Source organism: Platalea leucorodia (genome assembly GCF_965183815.1).
Source record: "Platalea leucorodia genome assembly, chromosome: 1".
NCBI lineage: Eukaryota > Metazoa > Chordata > Aves > Pelecaniformes > Threskiornithidae > Platalea > Platalea leucorodia.
This window is the reverse complement of record NC_138823.1, coordinates 123921920-123945140: the sequence shown is the minus strand read 5'-3', so window position 1 is coordinate 123945140 and position 23221 is coordinate 123921920. Positions and strand designations below refer to the sequence as shown.

At 41.3% G+C, this 23221-nt stretch overlaps 1 protein-coding gene across 4 annotated transcripts in view; it reads left to right on the top strand.

The window, feature by feature from the left end:
- RBMS3 (RNA binding motif single stranded interacting protein 3) overlaps window positions 1-23221 on the top strand; it is a gene marked incomplete at both ends in the record, with an annotated part of 445352 nt that overhangs the window by 277518 nt on the left and 144613 nt on the right. For all 4 annotated transcript variants that reach the window (XM_082306039.1, XM_082306038.1, XM_082306037.1 and 1 more), the window contains one exon: window positions 19219-19376. In XM_082306039.1, coding sequence (XP_082162165.1) covers window positions 19219-19376 — 158 coding nt within the window. The remainder of the gene's footprint in view (window positions 1-19218; window positions 19377-23221) is intronic.

The following is a 23221-nucleotide window of genomic DNA, read 5'->3' as shown; positions in this document are numbered from 1 at the left end:
TGCACTATCAAAGCATCTTTTGCTTTAACCACATGCCTTGTTTTTGTCATACTCTAATCTTCCCTCATAATGTTGCTTTCTTTGAGTTTGTTTGATGTAGACGGGAACACCCACGCAGAACCCCACCCCCCTTTTTTTCTGTAATTAATTCTGTAATCTTTATGTGAATATCTCTTTTTGAATCTTTCAAGCCCACTTCTGAAATACATAATCTTCTTCACCAGTTTGGCATTGCACTTTCCTCCATTCCTTTCAAAAATGTTTAGAGGAGGAAAGGGAATAATTTTCCCCTCTCAGGGACACAATCCACTCATTGCTTTGGGGAATAGTTTGGAATAACCAGATAGAGCTTGCACATAGAATGTAACAAGCTAAATAATAGTCCCAAGACTGTTTCTTTCAGTTTTGTTCAGGACCAAGCTTATGATGATGAATCTTGTGAAATCTCTGGAGTAGTCACTATTCCCATAGTTCTTACTCACACTTAATTTTTGGTCAGTTACTGGATTCTTTTCCTTCTGTTTTTCAAATACCAAAGGAAGCCTGGTAGGTGGCCCAGTGGAAATTTACTTAGAAACAAATCCTTCAGCTGGAGAAATCAGACTGGTGTACACTAGTGTTGATAAGACTTAGGCTTCTTCGCCTGGGGGTTGGTGAGACCTGTAGTTATTAGAGGCGCGGCTGTGACCCTCCTGACTGAGGAGGAGGCAGAACATGCTGTTACCAGATCAAAGAGAAGGATTGTTTTTAAGTGCCATTTGCAATCGCTTGGCATGCAAAGTGGCTGGCTTCTGGCTGAGAAGGGTTGAGCACTGGTTATCCTGATGCAGTTGGAGAAAGATGCAATTTTGCTGAATCTTGGAAAGGTGCTGTCTTCTGACTGTCAGGACCAGCACCGTGCGTCTGCTGGAAGATGTGTAGGAAACATGTATGGGGCATCCACAGGTTTGCTTGGGACTCGGGCTGCTTGTTGTGGTGCCACTTTGCAGACAGAAAATCCAGCCCCTCAGTGAACAGGGCGGAAGGATGTTTTCGGCACGTGGAGTGACCGTATGCAATTAGCATTGACAAAAACACCCACCAAAATGCTGAATCCTGTGCTTTGGGTCCAGAAAAATGACACCCAAGGAAGCAAAGTCTGCTTGGACATAGTTTGGTGGGTGGCTTGGGAGCAAAACATGGATTGTTTTCTGCCTCTGAAGGTGTTTTGTTTGGTGTTGATGGAGAAAATTGAATTATATTCTAACAAAGTAGCAGCAATAGCTGAGGGTTTTGTGCTGGGGGAGGGATAGTACAGTATGCTCATACATTTTGCTTTTCTGTTCAGAATATTAGCATTGTTGTGGCTTTTTGTTTCTCCCTTTCAATGGAGGAGGTTGACGGAGAGGTTAGATACCAGTTCTGCCTCAGTGATTCATTAAAGCGGAGCTGGAGGAACGGAAGTCGCCCCGTTCAAAGGTGTGGGGATGGTTTTATTGTTCTGCACGGTGCTGTGAATGCCAACGATTTTGCAGCTGTGAAAAGGGCTCTTAATGAGTTTCAGCATTTTAATGTACTTCAAGTTCCCAATTGTACAAATTTAAGAAGCTTAGCAATTCAGTATCTCCTGAATAATAGCATTTATTTTATACTCTAAATACACTCGGGGAAGTCTCAACAATATTGCAGGAAGTCTTGCTAATATTGCGGCTCCTTCCCGATGTAATAGCTTTAGAGGACCTAATTGACTTGAACAGTGGAATTGGTCCTTTAAAAAACATGCACACACAATTTTTGATTAATGAGCCCCATAATAAATCATTAATCTTTTTTGGTTCAAAAAATTATCTGAATAGTTTTCAAAGTAGAAGAAGTTGTGTATGTTTTCCTAAACTGTCTTCATGATACAGCACTTGCATTTCAAATCTTACCATCTTAAATTTACAGAAAAAATAACCTAACCTAATTTAATTTTTAGAAGAACAAGTCCAAAACTCTGAACTACTTGGTTACTAAGAGGCATGTGAAGAAACATCTAGATAGGAGTACTTCCTCTTAGAATAATAAAAGCACTGTAAAATGAGCATGTAATAAGTGTCCTTCTTCCTGAAGGATCCCAAAGTGCTTTTACACATTTTCTATAGTCAATGTGGGTCATTCACCCATCACTTGAATGAAACCAGTCTTTACTGGCTGCACTAAACAACACTTTTTATAGGAAGGAAATCACAAATAACTCTTGCATTTGAAACTCTGGGGAGAATTTGAGGTAGGCAGATTGTAATTGCCCAACTTGGAACTGGGCCAGAAGACTGTGATTAATATACCCAGGCTGCGCTTTAATTGTCCCAAAGTAGTCAGGGCCTTGGTTTCAAGTGTGCTTTGTCTCTGAATAGTATTTCTTTTTCTTCATGTTAATTTTGGAGCTTGTAGAATGGGTGGCAGGTTTAGCAGAATTGAAAAGCAGGGCAATTTTTTACTTACATGGGGATCAGCAACATCGGGACAGTGCAACACAATTTTCTATGTGTATCTCAAGTGACAGAAGCTGGTTGTATATTTTGTTTTTTCTTCCTATTTCACTGCATGACCTTCTGATTTGATTGGCTCCCTCAAAATATTTTCCCCACACTTCACTATTTTGAACTTTTCAAATATTATTATTTTAGGTCTTAAAATTAATAGCAGAGTAAATGCAAATGGCTTTACTCCTTAACTTTTCACTTTCTCTGGGAATTGCTTGATCTTTCGAAACAGTGTAATATCTCAAAAACCTGTGAAAGGCAGCCTAGCAGGTTAAGTTTGATTGATCTATAGAAATAGGGTCACATAACTTGAAACTTTTTCCCTTAAAAAGCAAACAAGCTGCAGAGGCTGTTGATGCTTTTCTCAGCGGAGCTGGCCTCATCCTCTCCCTGGCAGGGCAAGGCTGTGAAGCCTCTGAATGTCAAATCCCATCCTGAGGCTGCTGGATGTGCGTCTGTCTGTGACAGTCACTGATCTGCAGATCCACAACTGAGTCAACATCAGGCTGAGACATTCCTCAGTAGGATCTAGGGGATATTTATTTTTCTCTTGGGGAACCTGAGAGTTTTTAAGGGATTTTGTGTAGATATGACCAGCTTCCATATTTAGAACATAGGGGTGTTTTCTGGTTTTTTTTGGAGGGGGTTGTGCCCAAAGAATACATATAACATTAGCTTGGTCTGTTGAGCAAAGTTGAGCTGAGCGCAAATTTCTCAGGACTTTAAACTATCAAGTTTGGTTCCTTAGGTTTAAAGCGTTTACATGGCTTGTGAAAAATGCACACACATCCACAGCTGTAAGCGTTTTACCATGAGCCACCAGGAAATGTTACAGTCGTGATGGGAACTTCACAACCAAACTCCGGAATTTCATAGGCATCCACTTACAGGTGTTGTACGTGGTACTTTTCAGTCCTACCGCCTTTAGGAACAACTGCATTTTATCTCCTCAAAAAATGGTTGAAGTTGTTTCCTGCGTATTTTCTCAGGTGATTTTCTGCTTATGTCATCAACTGCTGATATCAGTATCAGCAAGGATAAGCACTAGCATAAGGAGTGTGCCTCTGATAAAACACTCCTAATTTACATGATAAAGTGGCTCGCTCTCATTCCAGTCCTTTGGCCTCGTGGTGCAATGTTAGATAGCTGAGAGTTTAAGATGTTCAGCTTTCTTTTCACTAAAACTGGTTTGAAAACAAGTTGAGAACACAGCACCTGGGAGAGGTAATCTATAAGCCTAAAGTGTTCAGCAATTCAAGTTCCTTTCTTTAATACTGTCTTTTTAGCTATAAAAACAGATTCTAAAGCCAGAGCAAAACTACTCAGACCATTTAAGGACCAATGCAAGAGCCAGGTCCAGCTTTCAGCGTCCTAGCGGACCCACACCACTTCCTCTACACCCAGCTTGCAGATTCTCCTTTGCTGTTAATTCCCAACCGTCCACTACATCCCAAATGCCTTCTTTGTAATTCCTTTCCGGTCTGGGACTCAAGGAGTGCCTTGATATCTTGTCTCATAGTTTTATTACTGCAGTAAGTTGTTAGAGTTGCTTATGATTTATAAGTGAGAAAGAGGATAATAGCATCCTTCATTTTTTGGATTGATACAGCCATCACTTTTTATATGAATGGCTTATACACGTATACAAGTAAATGTAAAATATGATTGCATGGAGATATATTTAATCACACACAAGCATGCCACCAGCTAAGCACATTAAGTGGCTCTGTATGGGGATACCTCCTTTGCATACACAGTCACTCACACATATGTATGCATAATTGCAAATGTGCCTCCTTTTTTGGAAGTCTAGGTATAGTCCTGTATGTCTTTACACATAGACATCTGTTTACCCAGATCTTCAGAACTGAAAGCATGCATAAACTGGAATGCACTTTTATGTGTATAATATATTTTGTTGTTACATACGTAATATAGAGCTGTATTTAAATACATCATTCCCATGCATATACACACACATGAGCACACGCATATACATATATACATTAGCCACAGCTGATATACTGTCTAGACGTAAGAGGAACAGATAAGCACAAGCCATGCATGTACTTAAACACGTCATTCCCATTCATATAAACGAACACGGGCACACACATATACATATATGCATGAGCCACAGCTGAAATACTGTCTAGACGTAAGAAGAACAGATAAGCACGAGCCATGGAGAGCTCAATATTGGAATGCTAGTGCATTTTCTCACAGACCAGCTTAGTACAACGCAGCAAATCATTGACAAATGAGCAGTCACAGCCAGTTGTGTGCTAGGCAGGGTGACCAAGTCCAGATTTCTGGAAACAGAAAGAAAGATGGAGTTACAGGGCTTGGAGCATTTCCTTCTTCCTTTCCTCCTCCTTACAGGGACTGGTCACGTGTACTCGGGTTCAAGCATTGTGCTCTGTCTTGAATTTCAACTTGTAGTAGCTTTCAGTCTGTGCTATACTGTTTTCTTATATCATCTTGTGCCATTCCTGTACGCTTTTCCCTCCTGGTCTCTTGGTTACAAAGGAGCTGAACTGCATGAGCTTTTGCAGGTAGGCACCCTTCATGCAGCAACACCTCTCAGCTTGTCCTCACTGTTCTGTGAACTGCTCTGTGCTGCAGAGCTCCTGTCCGGCCACCCCAGTTCTGCTGCATCTCACCAGCTGACTGCAGACAACTGCATCTGTTACTTCATTTCAAATGCCAGGCACCTTTGCTTATTGGCCGCCTCAAAGCTCTTCGTTTCTGCCAAGAACAGCACATGTGCCCTTTCACAGCAGTTTTGTGAGCAGAGGGAAACTTCTTTCTCTCCACAGTAGGACCATGTTATGGCTCCTCATGGCTCAACAAAATTTGCTTGTAGCTCTGTCTTGATCCTTAGTAGGTGGATAGAACTGGCCACATTGTCCACCTTGCTATACCTATTCTAATTTCTGAGTGGGCTTCTGCTTCCTTCTGCAGAAAATTGTTGACTTTGTCTTTTCTATGTGAATATGCAACTGGAAACATTCATTGGCTTGGAAAACTTGAGTCAGCATTCACTGCTCAGAAAACTGCACTCTTCTATCTGATATGAAAAGCAGAAGGAACTAATGAAAGGTTTGTAGGAAAACTCTCATGAAGAACTCACGCTTTCCTTGGGTTTGGAAAGTAAGAGTTCATAGACTCCTTTCTGCTTCGTTGCCCTGCATCTTGTGGAGAGGCTATGTTCTTTGTAGATGGCAAAGCACAATAAAATTCTCTCTCCGCTTTTCATCAGCTGGCAAGAGAAGAACCATGTTTCTCTTACTGCCCTCTCTATCCTTGTTTTTCCCCCAATATTGTACAGTTGTAGGAGTGTCTAATACTTTAATCTGACTTTCTCTAAAACTGTAGCTGATGCATTGGGTCACTCAGATCACAATTTTCTGTCTACACAAAGCGTAATATACCCTTAAATAATGCTTTCCTCCCCAGTGGTGCTGGGTTTTTTGTGTCAGGGAATGGAAACTTTGATGCTTTGCTTGTCTCCCTCTTCTGAAAGGGCTGTGAGGAATGACAGATGCCTGGTCTCTCTTCCCTGTGTTGTCCACCTGGAGACTGATGTGGTGTCTCTTCTTCTGCTGCTTGCCCAGTGGCTGCCATGGGTTATTGATTTCCCTCACTGTACTGGGTTTGTCTGGCAAGGTTTTGGTAGCAGGGGGGCTACAGGGGTGGCTTCTCTGAGAAGCTACTAGAAGGTTCCCCTGCATCCAATAGAGCCAATGCCAGCCAGCTCCAAGATGGACCCGCCACTGGCCAAGGCCGAGCTCATCGGTGATGATGGTAGCACCTCTGTGATAATGTATTTAAGAAGGGGAAAAAAGCTGCTGTGCAAAAGGAGCAGCAGAGACAATGTGTGATGAACTGACCACAACCCCCATTCCCTGTCCCCCTGTGCTGCTTGAGGGGAGGAGGTAGAGAAAATCAGGAGTGAATTTCACTGAGCCCAGGAAGAAGGGAGGGGTGGGGGGAAGGTGTTTTTAAGATTTGGGTTTATTTCTTATTACCCTACTCTTGATTTGATGGGTAATAAATTAATTTCCCCAAGTCGAGTCTGTTTTGCCCATGATGGTAATTATTGAGTGCTCTCCCTGTCCTTATCTCAACCCACGAGCCTTTCGTCATATTTTTCTCCCCCTGTCCAGCTGAGGAGGGGAGTGATAGAGTGGCTTTGGTGGGCACCTGGCGCCCAGCCAAGGTCAACCCACCACACTCGCCTCATGTCATTGCTGTGCTTTTCTCATTTATTAGTTGTAGCCTCTGCTGCTCTGCTGGAGCTGGGCATAGCCCCAGGTTAGCTGAGGCCAGTGCAGGAAAGGAGGTGGTCACACACCTCCCAGTTGCCCTTGCAGGCTACTTGCTCTCTAGGCTCTGCTTTTCGACATGGACTGCAGCTGTGGGCCAGTGGACTTCTCTGTCAGCAAAAACATGGTGGAACAGTGCCAGCGCTGCTGAGACTGCAGCCTGGAGAGCATGGGACCATGCCTGCTTGATTTGGCAAAGAGGTAGGATTTTAGCCCCATCATTAACCCTTTTTCTGTGCTTTCCTGCCGTTGGCTCCTAATCTCAACTTCATTTACCGGGGCAATCTCGTCACACGGAGCAAGAGTTGCTCCGATGGGCGCTGAGGAGAGCGCAGACAGCTCAGCTGCTCTGTGCAAGGGGGTTCAGCAGTGATAATCACAGTAATTCAACCCTGCCTTTTTGTTCTATTTTAATAGCTCATTTTTTAAATAAGGCAAAGTTTCCATTTCTTCATTTACTAATAATATTTCCTCATTTTCGTCTGTGAGGGTGGAAGTTGAGTATTTCAAGGCCATTTTGCTAACCCTCCACTGGGACTTGCTGACTCAGCACTGGGAATTCCACACACAGGGAAAATGTGGTATTGCTGTGTCTGTCGTGCTTCTGAGCGATAACCATCACTTGTCACATTTGAAACATGACTTGGTTGCCTCTTTATATCTGATGCATTTAGGAAAAATGTAAGTATTTCTGCAGTGTATTTGTGAGTTGTGCCTGATCTTAAATGGGAACGGTATTTTTGTCTGTGTTAAATACAGATTTCTCAAAATAAAACTGTCAAGGCTGAGTTTTATGGTGGATTTTGTTTTCCTTAAGCAGTATCTATGTAGATTTTTTTCTTAAGTTTCTGTAGTAGTTAAAAGAATCCAGACTCCCTGAAAATTGATGCATCCTCAAGGACTAGTAGGTTTCCATTTCTGGCATGTGCATCAAGATGAATAACTGTTCTCTAGCAGTTTGTATGGACTCAGGCTAAGTAGACCTCAACCTTTATCCCAACAGGAATTCCTAGACAAGAAAATTCCGACTTCATTTATGGTTTATAGGAAGCAACGTAAAACATGACAAATGAAAGTGTTCGGTTTTCTTCACAAGCAATCACATGGGATCTGTGTGCTGCTTGAATTCGCCTTTGGGTCAATAGGTCAAATATTAAAAAGCATTATACTGTCCCAAAAAGTCCTCTTAAAGCTTCTAATGCTTTCCTAGTGCTGATAATTTACTACCATTAATAGCTACGGCCTTTTTCCAGTGCAAGTGTAGACAGTTAAATGCTAAGGCTTTGAATTTTACATGAAGAAATCTGAGTTTCCTGACTTAGCCCCAACCTAGAGAAGCTTCTGAAGACACATGTAAGTTCCTATTGATCTACAGATAGATGCAATATTGATCATAATTTAACCCTGTGTGCATATGTAGCATTTCAAATCTGTGTTGTCTTCATTTTGCTGGTAGCTTTGAAAGCAAATACTGAAGGAAAACAATAAATGCATGATAATCATCAGAAGAGATGCATCCACTTGGTTTTTTGCATCTTTATTAATCTGAATATAGTTTTGAAAATATTTTCCAAGAACAGATCCTGATACTGCCAAGTAAGGCCAGTGAAAATTTTGCTGTAGAACTCAGTTAGACAGGATCAAGCCATGACAGAGCAAATACTCTGTCCTTGGGGAGAACAGCTGCTAGAAATTGCAGACAGAAGGTCCTAAAGCCACCCTGGCCAAGTACGGGTTGTGGGTGCATGAAAACATCTGTAACTTGTGCTTCTGCTGCTTCATTATAACATCCTATGGCCACTGGAAGATCAGACAGCAAAGCCGTCCCCTTTGTCACACTCCTGTCATTTAGAAAGTCCCATCGCTTCTTTTTCTGAGCTTGAGGAGCAACATGCAACCTCTGCTTTAACACCTGGCAGTCTCCACAAAGTACATAGGAGGGGTTAATCCATAGGTTGATAGAAATGCTTTAAATCTACAGTTTGGGGAGCCCAAGTTTGTCCTCTACAATGCCAGATTCTGTCTGCACTGAGCGAGTGGTATTATTGTATCCTGAGATAGATTAGGGACAAAACCATTTATTTCCACAACCATTTGTAATCCTTTTGGTCCAGTGTTACTGTCATGAGAACAGAGACATTCTGCTTGAAACTTTGAGGTAAGAAAGTAGCACAGCCCAGTCAGCTCCAGGAGTCACCAGGCCATGGCTTGAGAGTTGCCACCTTGGCAAATGTAGACTAAAAAAGTGAGATCTAGAAATTCTGTAATAATTTTAACCATTTACTCTAGAATCTCCATTGCTTTGTACACAAATCCAGCTTTTCAGGATCTGTTACCATAACTTTCCAGAGTTCAGCTTATGCAAAGGAGAACTGTAGAATTCTTGAAAGCATTTAATATTGTCAGAGTTCTGTCTTGAAACTCTGTGTTTATGTCAGGTGTTTGGGAGTATTATGATTTTAAGTAGAGCAAAAGTAATTGTAATTTTCTTTATTACATATTATTACAATTGGACATGTTTGCACTGAATGTTTTACATATTAAAAAAAAATTGCTTTTCAACTAATCAGTGTCACACTGCAGATCTTTTTTAAAGAACTGAAGTAAGCAGTGCTACTAAATACTAACTATTTGTGTGTATCATGTTTTTCAAAATGCCAAATAATGTGTGATAACGGGATGTTTTTAGTGCATATTTCTAAGATCTCTTTTTAAGAGCAGTTTAAGTTAAGCTGTTAATTTAATTTTATTGATTTAATGCATACAGCATTTTAGCTCGGATTAGTTTTCTTTCCTCCATTATTGATAACGAAACTTTATACTGTGGCCTGATTTCATGCTATGTCCTCTGTAAAGCAAATAATCTCTTTTATGACCTCTTCCTTCTCTGTTTGTATAACTATATACATGCACATGTAGCAATGCACCCTTTCTGTGGGACTGTATCATGTAAAACACAATTCAGTGAGAATGTGAATAGTAGGATAAATTGCAAGTTTCGTTGACTCCATGCTGGGGCAAAGGATTTAACTCCTGTCTAAATATCGGCAAGAAAATCCTGGAAAATATACATCAATCAGCATGTCATTAACCCAGTGTTGTATAAAGCAAATAAATATACTCGATGCAGTATTATCTAATATGCAATAGGACACTGTGTCTTAAGTTCACTAGGACACAGTTGGTGACAAATCAAAATAAATAGGTAAGGTGTTTGACTTAACTTGACTTATTTTAGCTCATCTAGCAAATCAACCTTTTGCTTCCAGAGGTCACCAGTGAGTTTCTAATTTAGGGTTCATGGCTAGGAGAATATATAGCATTTTCAGAAATTTTTATAGACAGGCTTCAGGTAATCTGAGGTGATTAATTGATTCTTACTTAACAGCAATATAAATAGCAAAGAGGTCATTGAAACAGTGTGAAAGAGAATACGGAGGCAACTGAACACCTTTAAAGCTAGAGTGACACAATAATTTTTGGAGCGGTTGAGCTGCCTTTTTCGCTGCAGTGCACTGTGCAAGTTGGAAACTGTGGAAATTTGTTTCTAGGAAAACTGAGAAGGAAGAAGTTCTAAAAATCTCACTTCATAATGTCAGAAGTATGAAAAATAGGTTTTTATATCAGCCTGTGATAGTTCTGGTTATGATCTTATTTTGTGGAAATAAAAGGAGGTACCATGTATCTTTTACAATGCTTTAAGGCAGTGACCGTAGTGACTCAAGTCCATATTTGCCACACAAGACGAAGGGCAAATCAAATCACCATTGGCAGATGAAATGTATGATGGAAGGTTCTGCAGCAGCTCTGCGCCGGACAGACCAATAACAATTTGGTTCCAGCAATATTTAGCTTTAGCAAATCCTGTGCTGTCCATGAACAAACTTAATTAAAAGAAAGCTGAGTCCAGCTTACACAGCACGGCGCAGCACTCTGATAGTTTGCACAGTGAGAAGAAATCCTGGGCATATATAAACTGTGAACTCTCTTTAAAGTTCATAGTTTTAATTAAAACAGTACTTATAAATAATACTTCACTGTGGAGCTGATACAGGTATTTGCAACAAATGATTTCCTACAATACTTTTCCTCTTTTTCTCGTCAAAGGTCATGATTTCTAGGAATTTACTTGTTTGCAATTTTTTGACAAAATTTAGTAGGAAAAATTCTAGCCTGTGCCTTGTTTAAGAAGTAACTGCAAAGAGTGTTTCAGTGGTGGCAGAGTAAGGCTGGGTGCCTGCGTCATATATCTCTTTTCTGATTAGATGATCCCAGGTGAAGGATTTCTAATGGCAGGAGTTCTTTCCTTAGGTCATTATAAAGCTCAGAAGTGCTTAAATTTACTTATGCAAGTAACAATAAAATACTTGTGAAAATCATTGGGGAAATGCTTTTCTTCAAAATAGCACTCAGTGGTTTCTGTGTTTATGTGCAGAACCACTATGTCTTTTCAGAAAGTGTCCTTGTCATTGTTTACAGGCTTTTGACATGACTTGTTGACAATCAAGCTTATACAGAAAATGCATGCTGCAGGTTCAGCTTTAGATATGTTTATAATGTTTGATGGATTGGGCTTAATTATTGCTGTACAATAGTTGCATAATTGTGCTGAGGCCAAATCTCCTGCAGCGCTGTGGAAAAAACATATTGCTAATAAATTTTGAACTGTCATAGTGTAAAAGTCATGTAGGGTTGGGTACGGAAGAAAGACAATTTATGAAACATGTAGTCAGCACTTAGTCTAAAAAGGTACAGTGACTACCGTGACGTAGGTGTATCAGGGTGAAAGAGGATGTTAACATCTCAGGATGTTAAATCTTGACGTATTGGAGTCTTTGGAAGGCCATCAAACAAGACACAGATTCTTTTGAAGGTACCTAAGACAAAATAAGCTTCTTTGAATACCCCAGTGTCTTCTGCTCTGCCGTACTTTCCCTGCAAAACCTTCAGTGTTTAGACACAGTCTTGGTTAAGGAGATAGCTGGTGCTTCTGGCAGTGCCTGCTGCAAAGAGCTTTGGAAGGACTCTAGACAAGGTAGCCAGTATTACTTTTACCAGTTCCCTTCCACTGTATCTGTTGGATTATTGATACTTAATGCACTAATAAAATCCATGTAAAGTTTAGGCTTTCTGTATAGTCTTGTAAGCCTTTTGGTGTGCTGCTCAACGGGAGAGTGAAACCAGTCAGGGATCAATAGTTAACTGGCCATCGATTTAGCTGTCTACACTGTTAAAAATGTGCCCACACAAAGGGAAGCAAATAAGCCAGGAGAAAGTCAGAGGGAACCCTGGCAGCTGCACTTGATTCATTCTGTTCACCTCGTGTTACTGCAATGATGGCTCAAAATATGTCATCAGCAATTCCGAAAGGCTATATGGTCTGGACCGTTGCTATAGTAAGTGTTTCATGTGGGTTTGTTAGTTTGTTTATTCCTTCTTTTTATAAAAGAAACCATAATGTGAAAAATCTTTGACAACAGGGCTGCTATCACTTAATTCAAGTCAGTGTATCTTCATTGATTTGCAGGTGCCATGCAGACATATGTGGGCAAGATCCCAGTCCCCAACCACCGTACAGAACTCCTTCCTCCTCCGCCTTCTCTGATACCAGGAGGTGGTGGAGTTTGGGGTGACTTTCTTTTCATTTTCACACCACCAGCCTACATTCATCCTATCTAACTGTGCTAAGTTAGGAGCATCCTGCCATGCTTGGATAGGTCAGTGAATAGAGAACCTCTCCAAAGGTTACTTGCAGACGTTAGGTATTAGATCTGTAGCTAAACACCTGAATTATAAATTCAGTGGCTTACTCTAATTTGAAAACCAGGCATCTTTTACATATGTGGAAAAATATGCCACATTAATGTGAAAAAGCAGCAGGAATAAATGGGGAAACAATAGAAAACTGTGGGAAAAAAAATCCTTTAATTCAGATTTTTGGTGTGTGAATCCAATCAAATGCATATCAAGTCAGCTTTGAAATGAATGTCTCTTTCAGATGTCCTGGAAAGTTCTCATGATCTGCAGTATTAAAAAAGTAAATACTAAGTAATAAAACAACAAGAGGAGATATTGAATGTGAATCTACTGAAAGTATTACATGCTTCCTCTAAATTTCATTTAAGCTCAGTGACTTGTATAGAATCCAGTTTAGAAATAATTTAATAAACTGAAGATCAGACTAATGCTACCGTATGACTACAGTTTTCAAAATACTGAGCAAACACTGGAAAATTTATGAAATGGCATATAAATGTTTCCATAGAAATGATCTGGTTTCATATAAATGATTCCACATAAATGGCTTTTTCCATAAAGAGCATAACAATTTTTATGTTAAGAGGAGACAGAAATTCAACTCAGATCTTTAAAGAAGGGAAGAAGTTACATACATAGCCTGAAGATCTGGGCAGTGGCCATTAGGCAGAGATGAACTAGTTTTGGGAAACTACTAATTGAGGGTGATTTGAACCTGGGTCTAAAATGTTCAGAAAGACCTGACCATACTCCTAAAGGTGAGCTGTGATATTGACCTGTGTCAATGTTAATATGATGAAGTCTCAATTTGTTAAAGACAAGAAAAGCATATGATCTATTAATATAAATATTGATTCTATCTTTAAAAAGAGGAGTTCAGAATCTCATATCGATCCACATACAAAGTTATGTTCCCAGAATAAGTTTGGAAGATGGAAAAAGGAATCGTTTGAACTAATAATCAGCGCTTAGCTTCCCAGAGCAAGCTGCTCTAAGGAGAAATAATTTAGGTTGAATAAAAAGAATTGGTACATAGGGTTCCCAAATAAACCAAATACGCTCGGTTTCCAGCCCTACTGAGATTACAGGAGGTTTGAGTTCCTTTTGGGAAAAAATAACGTAGCCAAAAACTGCCCGCCCCTCCCTACACTTGTCTCTAAAGAATGCATTACTAAATGTACTACGTAAAGAGGCTCAGCCTCTTCTTGCACCAGCAGGAGTTGTTCTTTCAGCTTTTCATGCTTTGCTTCCAAAGATTATCTCAAGATGGGAGGGAAAATCCCATCTGAGCATTGTCCTTTCTTTCAAGAGTGGCTGGGAGGGTCCAGCAAAGCAAACAGCAAACTTTGAGTTGCAGCACGCCCTCCACTGGGTTTTATCCGTTTCAAATGCTGTTGTAGTGCGTTTCAAATCCTCTGCATTATAAACTTCTGCCTCCTTGGCACAGGCCTTGGGAGCTGAGTGACTGGCCCAGTTCTTGCTAAAAGGCAGTGACAAAATTTCTGGCTGTTTCCCCAGTACAATTGCTCCTGACTGCTGAACTCCAGAGCCGTGCAGCAGGACGCCTGCTGCTGAATGCTGGAAATGCTCTGAGCTAATCGAAACTTGGTTTTGACCTTCTGTTAGTTTGCAGTATTCACAATTTTAAACCTTCCTAGCTGTGGTTTTGGCCAGTTTGGGAGTGTGTGTCATGTACACCCCGCAGCCAGAATGGCCCAGCTACAATGTATGCATGCAGCTAATGCCCTTGGAGCCCACAGGCCAGAGCAACTGGGGTATTTGGGACACAATGGTGGTGCAACAGGCTGGGGTGGGAGCAGAGGTTGCTGCAAAAAGCCCTGCACTTGTCTGGAGAGGAGCTTCAATTGGCTTAATTTAATTTTTTGTTGTTGTTGGCCCATTCTGTGGCACTCTGTACCCACGCAGACTGGCACACATCAGGACCCCGGAATAAGCTCAGTCTAAGGTGTGAGGCTGTGTCAGGGTTTCAGAGGGTTGGATCTGACGGGATGAGTTCACCCCTGTTTCTCTGGGGCTGCGGCACAAGTCCAAGCTGTACTTGGAAAATGTGACCCTCCTTAGGCTGTCAAATGGGATATTTTGGGTAAAACGAACTTCAGCAAGGACAGCCAGGAGCAGGCTTTTGATGGTGCCTTGAGACATGCAAGTTTGCATGCCTTGAGCATGATGCTTTTGCAGCTGGCACACACAGCAGGCTCCACAGCTGCCTTCCGTTCAAGAAGCAGCAACTTGGCCTGGTCTTGCACCCATTAATTAGCTGCGTTTGGCACACGGGGGCTGGGAAAGACAGGGGGGCCATGCCTCCACACTGCAGCTAGCCCTCCGCTGCTCCCGGCAGCCCCCTCCTCCTCCAAGCCCCCGGAGCGGCAGCCAGCTGCAGCGGCCAGCCCTGGACTCGCGGGGGGCCCTTCTCACACATGGGGGATTAAACCTGAGAGGCCGCTGTGCTTTGGGAAGACTGTGTCAACAGGCATGGCGTTCCCCTGCAGCGCGGGACGAGCCTGGTGTCTCTGGTGTGGTCTGGAGGGGGAAAGCGGGACAGGGACCACAGAGCCCAGGTGGCACTGGGGGCTCTGCTTGGCTGGTGGCCCTGCTGCGGTGGCTCTAAGTCGGCAGCTGTGGAGCACCCGAGGCACGGTGCTCTTGGAGGTGTTTGCAGGGAGTGTGTGGCTTTCTGCTGCCTGACCCCTTCTGGTCCTGTCCGAAATACTGGGGACATAGGAGGAGAACACAGTTCTGAAGTGACCGTGAGTATCACACAAATGACTTTTAGCTCTCTCATTGATGACTGGTCAGTTTGGGATGGGACACAATAATAAATGGGATTTTAGCATCCCAAGGTGGTAAATAGCGTTGTTTAACGCCTAGTGAAAAGCCATAGAAAGAACTAAATGAACCAGAGAGGGCTTGGGCCACACTGTGTAGATCCCGATGCCACAGTCACCACCATTCCTGGAGCCTTAGGATGTGATCCTTCACTGAAGGCAGAAACCTGACTGTCAACTAGTTGGGATTATGAAAGGCTAGTAGTTTGTGGGGTGCTTGGACTTATGGTTCTGGTTAGGCTTACCTTGTCAACACATAGGCACATTTTGAACAGTAGGACGCCTGCCTTTTGAACTGAAAAGCTCGGCAGTTACACTGGGGCTAGGGAAGTGAGTACGTCACGCGGGAGCTTGGCGAATCTGGGATGAAAAGGCTCAGGCAAAATGAGGAGCACGTGTCATCGCCTCCACACTGCACAGGGGATCTCTGCACAACTGAAAAAGATCACGAGGAGCCCCAGTGCCAGAGGCTGGGAGCGGGGGCCAAGCCTGAGAAACGGGGGCTTGTGAGGGTAGGTGGCCATGGGGTCTGGCTTCGTGGTGGCCGGGCAGCCCTGCTCCGCACCCCTCCTGTAACGCCTGCTCGGGTCCGGGCTTTGTTGCTGGGAAGGCATTTCATCTTGTTTCAGTTTGTGGTGTGAGATATGGCTTCTGTGGGGTGATATTTCTCCGTAAAGGAAAAGGATATTTCTCTGTTATATTTATAGAGTAAGGAAAAATAACATGGGTTTTTTTCCTTTCTTAGAAAACACTGTTGCATTGTGGAGGTAGTATGAGTGGCCTCATCTGTCTCTCCCTGATTGCAGCTCTTGTTTATCATGTTGATAAAAGATAGGCTTGGTAAATCCTTGTGAGAGAGTGACTATGGCCTGCTAGTCTTTCATTCATCCTCTGAGTGTAGCTAAACTTTCCATGGATATTTAAAACAACGGCATTTAATCTCTTAACACAGTTAAAAGGCTTATGTGTTCCTACTCCAGAAGTGAGACACATTGGCGGTGGTTCTTATTTATTTTATTTGTTTGCCCCAGCTTGAGAACTGAGTAGTCAAAAGAAAAGTTCTCATTTTAATATTCTGCGGGACTGAATTGCTTCAGTGAAAGCAAAGGCTGTTGTGCAGTTACTGATGCATAACTCTGCTTTTTTCGTATTAGTCTGTCCTTTGGCTATGGGAATCTCATCTGCATAAGACTTAGATTTTTTTCTAAATATTGACAAGGGATGTCAGTCCCTGAGCACTGATTGGTTGATTAATCAAAGTTCTTAACCAATCAATGGCTAGAGGTTTGCATAACAATGTGATTATTTCTGAAAAACTGTGCCTATTGGAATTGCAAACCTTTCTACTTTGATTTGCTTCTATAATGCCTCTGCTTTAACTGCCTCCATTGCTCACATTTCAAAGTACTTAGTAATAATGAAGGTGCTTCCTAATCTCCTGTATCTTTCTTTTTTTTCTGTGGCCTGCATGGGGAAAAAAAAGTAACAAGCAATAAAACTTAAATAGTTTCCACACAGAAAAGGGGAAAAATGTGGGAAAAAATAAAGGAGAAAGAAAATGTTTCGGGTTTTTGTTTGTTTGTTTTTCCCAAAGCTAAAAGTGTGATCTGAAGCTCATATTCCTCTCTTTTCTTGCCTACCTTCCCTCCAGGACTGTGTGCATGATTTTCCTCGCATTGTCAATACTGTACCAGTTCTGACCCCTTACTAATATCTTTTGGTTATTGGAGAGGAACTAGCTTTCGGATCTGTATGAATGTAAGTTGAAGCAAGAGAAAGGAAGATGACTGCAGGGAAAGATGACTGGAAAGGGAAAGAACCTTTTTCTAGATTTGGGGTTTGTAACTTCAGTTCAATTTGCAGTAAGTTTGCTGTTCGTGTGTGTGTGGTTTTCCTTTCCTCTGCCCCTTACTATAAGGTGTGATAATAACTGGGTATATTTTTATGGACAGCAGCTTGAAAATGTGCCTACTTTGTTCTTTTATTTCTGTTTTGTAAAATAATGGGGAATTCAGCCTGCCTGGTAATGTGTTGTTTCGTGGGGTAATGGGTCTGGAGATGCAAAGCTAGAATGCAGTGGGCATTAAGCAGTTATGTCCGAAGGCAAGTGTTCACAGCTCTTAGATCAGAATCCAAATTATGCAGTAAAACAGTATTACACGCCTCCTGATTTTAGACCCTTTGGGGTATCCATTTGCAGCTTTTCTTCTCATCCAAAAGGGCTAAAATTTCCCTTGAGCCTCAGATAAGGGAAGCTGAAAACTTTCTTTGGCTTTTAGCTAAGCTAGACTTTGTTTAGTCATTCTTGTCCCTGTAAAGATGGGGTGTGTGAATCGCAGCTTGAAATTATTTGTGCTTCCATTTTCGAGGCCTTGAATGTGCAAGGCAGTGATGGAGCAGACATCTTGGTTCTGTCCTGTCTTCATACATCTTCTAGAAATAAGACGTGATTCTTTGTGTTTGACAAGACACATCTGCACTGATTTTAATGGAGTGTAATTTGAAACTAGTTTAGTTAAACCAGGGCAGATGGCTGCAGGGCTGTGTGTAATTTCTTCAGTGTAAGGTTGTGGTGCTGCTGCAAGATTATTAATCTGGTCTTAGGACACCTCATAGCAAAAAAAGATAATACTGTTGTCATATAAATCTCAGTGTTGAACAAGTATAAATTAATTCTGCCCATTAAAATGTGTAATGAAAAAGAATCCAAAAATCTGTCTCAGAAGACTTTGACAGGTAAGGTATTGTCTGGCTTACTGCACAGCATAAAGATTCTACCTTATATTTTTGGTTATTAAGCGTTAGCTAAAATTATGTAGTCGTGCCTGATCCCAATCAAGGCTTGTACTGACAGGCGATCAGGTACTATGTAAAGCTTGTATCAATGAAAATGGAACCAGAGCCATGAAAATTTGCAAGGGCTTAACTAAATTGATTTAATGTAATCAAGACCTGGTTGTCTGTAGGCAAGGTTTTTATTTACTGCTTTAATACACTTATTTTACATACGGCATCTATGCCTCTTTCACATTTCTTTGCAGTAGTTTGGCAAGTAAGAACAGAAATTGGAATGGTTGCCAAAATTGAAAGTTTAGCCTAAAAATCAAAAATAGAATGAGAAAGCTGTCTTCAAATTTGTTGTCTCAATTATTCATACTGCCAGCTTTATTTTGTAAGATATTTTAATTCAGTCTGAGCATAAACATGTGACCTGTCTCACCAGGACCTTAGATTGAACTGCAGAACTCTCCCTGCCCAGTTAGCTCTTGTTGCACATTATCAACCAAGACATTTCTGATGGGTAAAATAAAGAAAAGATACTATGGAAAGTATTCTGTGTTTTCAACCAACCTTGCTCATGATGAACAGGTTGAATGGGAAGTCTGCAGGCTGGAAAGCACATCTGCTTAAAACATGTGTTGAGTTTTCTTTCTTTATTTATGTTAACAGTGAGCACATTTGTGGAAATCATGTTTTTTTCACAATCTGTTTGCTAAATTAGGACACAAACCCAAGAACACTTGTGCATGAGAGTAATTTTCTATAAATGAGTAGTGTCACTGAGTTCAGTAAGAGCAGTCACGCACAGAATTAAGCACATGCATGAGATTTTGCAGAAATTTGGCAAATATGTTGTCGTTGTGAACAGATTGGCCAGCTTTGCTTCTAATGCAGCTATAAATTCTTGGCTTGGTCCTATTTTGGGTAGCCTTCATTGTATGAGCCATAAGCTATTCTATTGTGCTAAGCCTAACTGAGGATATTTCTCTTATTTTGTCATAGCAACAAGAGCAAGATCCCACAAATCTATACATCTCAAATTTACCTGTTTCCATGGATGAGCAGGAACTGGAGAATATGCTGAAACCCTTTGGACATGTCATTTCCACCAGAATATTAAGGGATGCTAATGGAGTCAGCAGAGGAGTCGGCTTTGCCAGGTGAAATCTTTACTCTTTTTTGATTCGTGCACATTTTTTGGCTTTGATCCTTTGCAAATGCTGTCTCTTACATAACTCTGAAGCCTCATAGCTATGGAAAATGCCGAGCAGCACCTTGTATCGGGTTGTGTGTCTGTTCTTTCCGCCAAGCTGAGGAATACCAATGCAGAAAGATGTTCATTTCATTGCTCTAAAAAGTAGTTCATTGTATGTATGTGTATGTAAATAAAAATCGCTAGGAATAGTGAGCTATCGTATCAAGCCTGGATAATAACAAATGTCCTACAGCCAAAAGCACACACGTGGTGAAGAAACTGTTTAAATGTTTACCAAAGATTTTGCAACAGGAAAAAGTAAATTTAGCAGTTGGAAGAGCAAAGGAGAGGAACTATAACTGAAGAAACGTGGCTTCCTTGAAAGCTGCAGGGAACTCAAGCCTGTGAGAAGAGCTTAAGAAGAAATATTTGCATATAACAAGCCCTGTCGGAACAGTCAGATATTTTAGACAGAATGGGCAACATATTATTACCATGTAGTTCATTATCAGTACAGATAGACAAGTTTCCATGTTTACTGTCAGAGAATATTTACATAGAATCTCTTCAACTTGAAACATTCTTAAATAGTTTTCTTTTGAAAAGCCAATGAATAGAGAGCTATATATAGAAAGGTATTGAAAAAGCAAAGAAGAGAAATTTGCAATTGTGCTGTAAGTCAGTCTTCTGCTTCAAAAGAACAGGAAAAAAAAATCCCAAATCATTGTTTCTACAGAATATTCATAACATTGTGCTTTGTAGAAGAGGTGAAATGACTTAGTCATCTCGTGAATTTCTTTGAAATATACCATATCTTGATATATCATGGCACTTCTGTTGGCATCCTAACACCACTGACTGAAATCGGGTGCTGTATGATAAAAAGGTAGCTTGCAAGATAAGTGACATTGTAGTGTTACCTTTGTCCTTGATGTGAAAGATCATCACGCGCGAAGAATGTTAAGATAATATTGTCTGAATTCAAATGGAAAAAAGGCAAAACGTTTAGGCTGAAAGATGACACACTGTTCCTTACGATTTCTTGCAGATAATAACATGAATTTTTCTAGCTCACTAAATATAGATTAGTGTAACTCATGGATAAACTTGCATTTTAAAAAATGGACTTTGTTTGTGGAAATGTATTTAATTATGTAACATATTTCAAGAAACCTTTAGTGATCTAACATGAAGGTTGTGTACCGCACCATGCAAATGACAGAGGGGTAAAATGTTTGCTCCATCGAAGTATACAGCAGATCTCCCATTGACTTGAATAAGGCCAGAGTTAATCCAGGAATTCAGAACTTGAATGCTGACTCTTGTCTTTGCAGAATTATCAAGACAAGCTTTAACTACATGACCACCTGACCTTCTTTTTGTAATAAAGTGCTATTCGGTATCTTTTACCTGCATGTCAATCCAAATAGATGAATTTGTTTAGCTTTACTTGTAGTCATGAAAGTTTCGTTCTAGTTTACCTACAGTGTGAGAACACACTGAGCAGGTATACATACAGTCCAGCTAGGGGATGGCAGCTGTATTTCAGTCCAGGTAAGATTTCACAAGTTCACATCAGCAACCCGTGTGGTGATCCTGGCTATTATACCTTCTGACCTGGGGCCTTTTATCACAGTATGTCTTGCCTGCTTGTGGAAATGCCCCATGCTCTTTAGCATAGCTCTTAACCAAGTTACAAAAGCACAGGAGAAAAAGTTAACTTTGCATACACTAAAATGAAGCAGCATCCAGCAATTTTGAAATTTGATATTTCAAAGTTATTAATTAAGCTCTATGATGATTAAAAATCACTTTTTGATTCTGCCCAATTATGTGAATAGTCAATCTCAAAATAAGTATATTCAAAAAGCAATCGGAAGTGAAGACTTACGGTAGACAGCTATTGTCAGGTTTTCCTCCTAAATGGGTATGATTAGCAGTTTCACAGTACTGCAGGTGGCTACTTAATCATTTATAACCCCAGTAACTTCAAATATTCTTGGATCAAAATTATCTGAGTAGTGTCTAGCCACATTAGAGTTCAGCCTTTTTTAAAGTACGCGCATACAAAGCTAGCTCTCTTTTTTAAGCTGTGAAAATATTTCCTCTCTTTTGCGTCCCTCAAAAGCAACTGAACAGACTTCCCCAAAACTTTCCAGAGCATTTCACTGTGGCTTGAACCCAACTGTGCCTAGGTACGCCCCAGGGGAGATTTTGGGGAGGAGAATTATGAGCAAGGGGCCAGGGAAGGGAAGCTTTAGACTCCGACTGTGGCTCTACAGAAGTCCATCCAGTTGAAAGGGAATTGCCGTAACCTCTGGATACCCACCTCTGCCTCGGCCCTTGACCGTGCTTTGTACTTCAAAGCTGGTGCTACCTGGCTCCAGGCTCTCTGTGGGAGCTGGCGTTCTGCAGGGCTCGTGTTGCTGTTGTCTTTTGGCAGCATGGGTTTCTGCTGACACCGGCAAGCAGAAGCTCGGACTAAACACAGCCTATCGTACAGCAGAGAGAGAAATGAGGAGGAGGAGGGGGAAGAAATACTTACTAGAAGTGAGGAATTGGAAAAAGGAGGCAGTGCGGATGAGAAGCTTTGAGTTCAGCCTGTCATAAGATTGCATGTCGAAAGGGGGAATGACGCAGTTTTGCTCTCACACAGGATTTCATCCTAAGACTTAAAATTGTAGGTGTTTCTCTTAAATCCCTGTTGCTGAGAGTCATCTAATGACTTCAGCATTTTCATTTAAAAAGTGTAAGTGGATTCCTCAGAGCTTAGAACAAAAGCATAGTCCTTCATTCTCAAAAAAAAAAAAAGGGGGGGGGCAAAGGAAAAAAAGCCACAGAAACTGGATTTGAAGACTTTTTTAAAAATATAATTTTAAAGCTGATCTCTTATGATTTGAGTTTTGCAAGCAGGACATTACCAGTGTTGTGGGTGAGAGTAAAAAGCAGATCAGAGGTAGTGAGTAAGTGAGGAGGTCTTCAAGGGAGGCTGGAATTACTGGGCAGGAGAAGGTACTGAGAGCATGGAGGGAAATATTTAACTTCGTCGTGGGGATGTGTTGTCACTTATGAAGAGGTAACTGTATGTGCTGGAAGAACCTGGCTTTCCACAGGCCCGTAAAGGGTGAGTTCCAGATGTTAAGTTGGGAGAAGATAAAGAAGTAACACAATCAAAGTGGAGCCAAAGCAGCGGTGCTGTTTTGCTAAATGAAAGGGGGATATTTAGAGGGAGATTTCTGAGGATCAGTGATGATGCTACTTTGGAGGCAGAGAAGTGTCAGCAGTACCAAGGAACAGAGAATATCCAGGCAGTTCAAGGATGCATTTGTGAAGAGGGGAAATGCTTTGTTCTTCCTTAATCAAGGGTTTAATTGAAGGGAGTTGAAAAGGTGCTATAAATTCAGCTTGAGCAAATCCATCATCTGGGACGGCAGTGCAGGCTTAGATATTATGAGGATCATTCCTACTTTCAGTCGAAAGAATGATCTGTCACATCCTACATCTTACACAGGAAATCGCTTTATAATTGGATATCTCAGATGAAACTGGAAATCGCAAACACGCCCCAAAGACTTTGTGTGATATCTGTAAAATATTCCAATGCCTGTGGTGATAAATTTCCATTGAAAGGCTGCCCTGGAAGGGGCTCACAGCATCACAGCAGGGTGCTGGGGAGGTCTGTGGGAGAATGTATCTCCGAGACCCTCATATTTCCATCTGGCGTTGCAATCTGGACCAAATTTTGGTAGACTCAGTACATTCCTAAGAAAATTCCCAGGCATGGAGCTGCACTTTCAGGGAGAAGCAAAC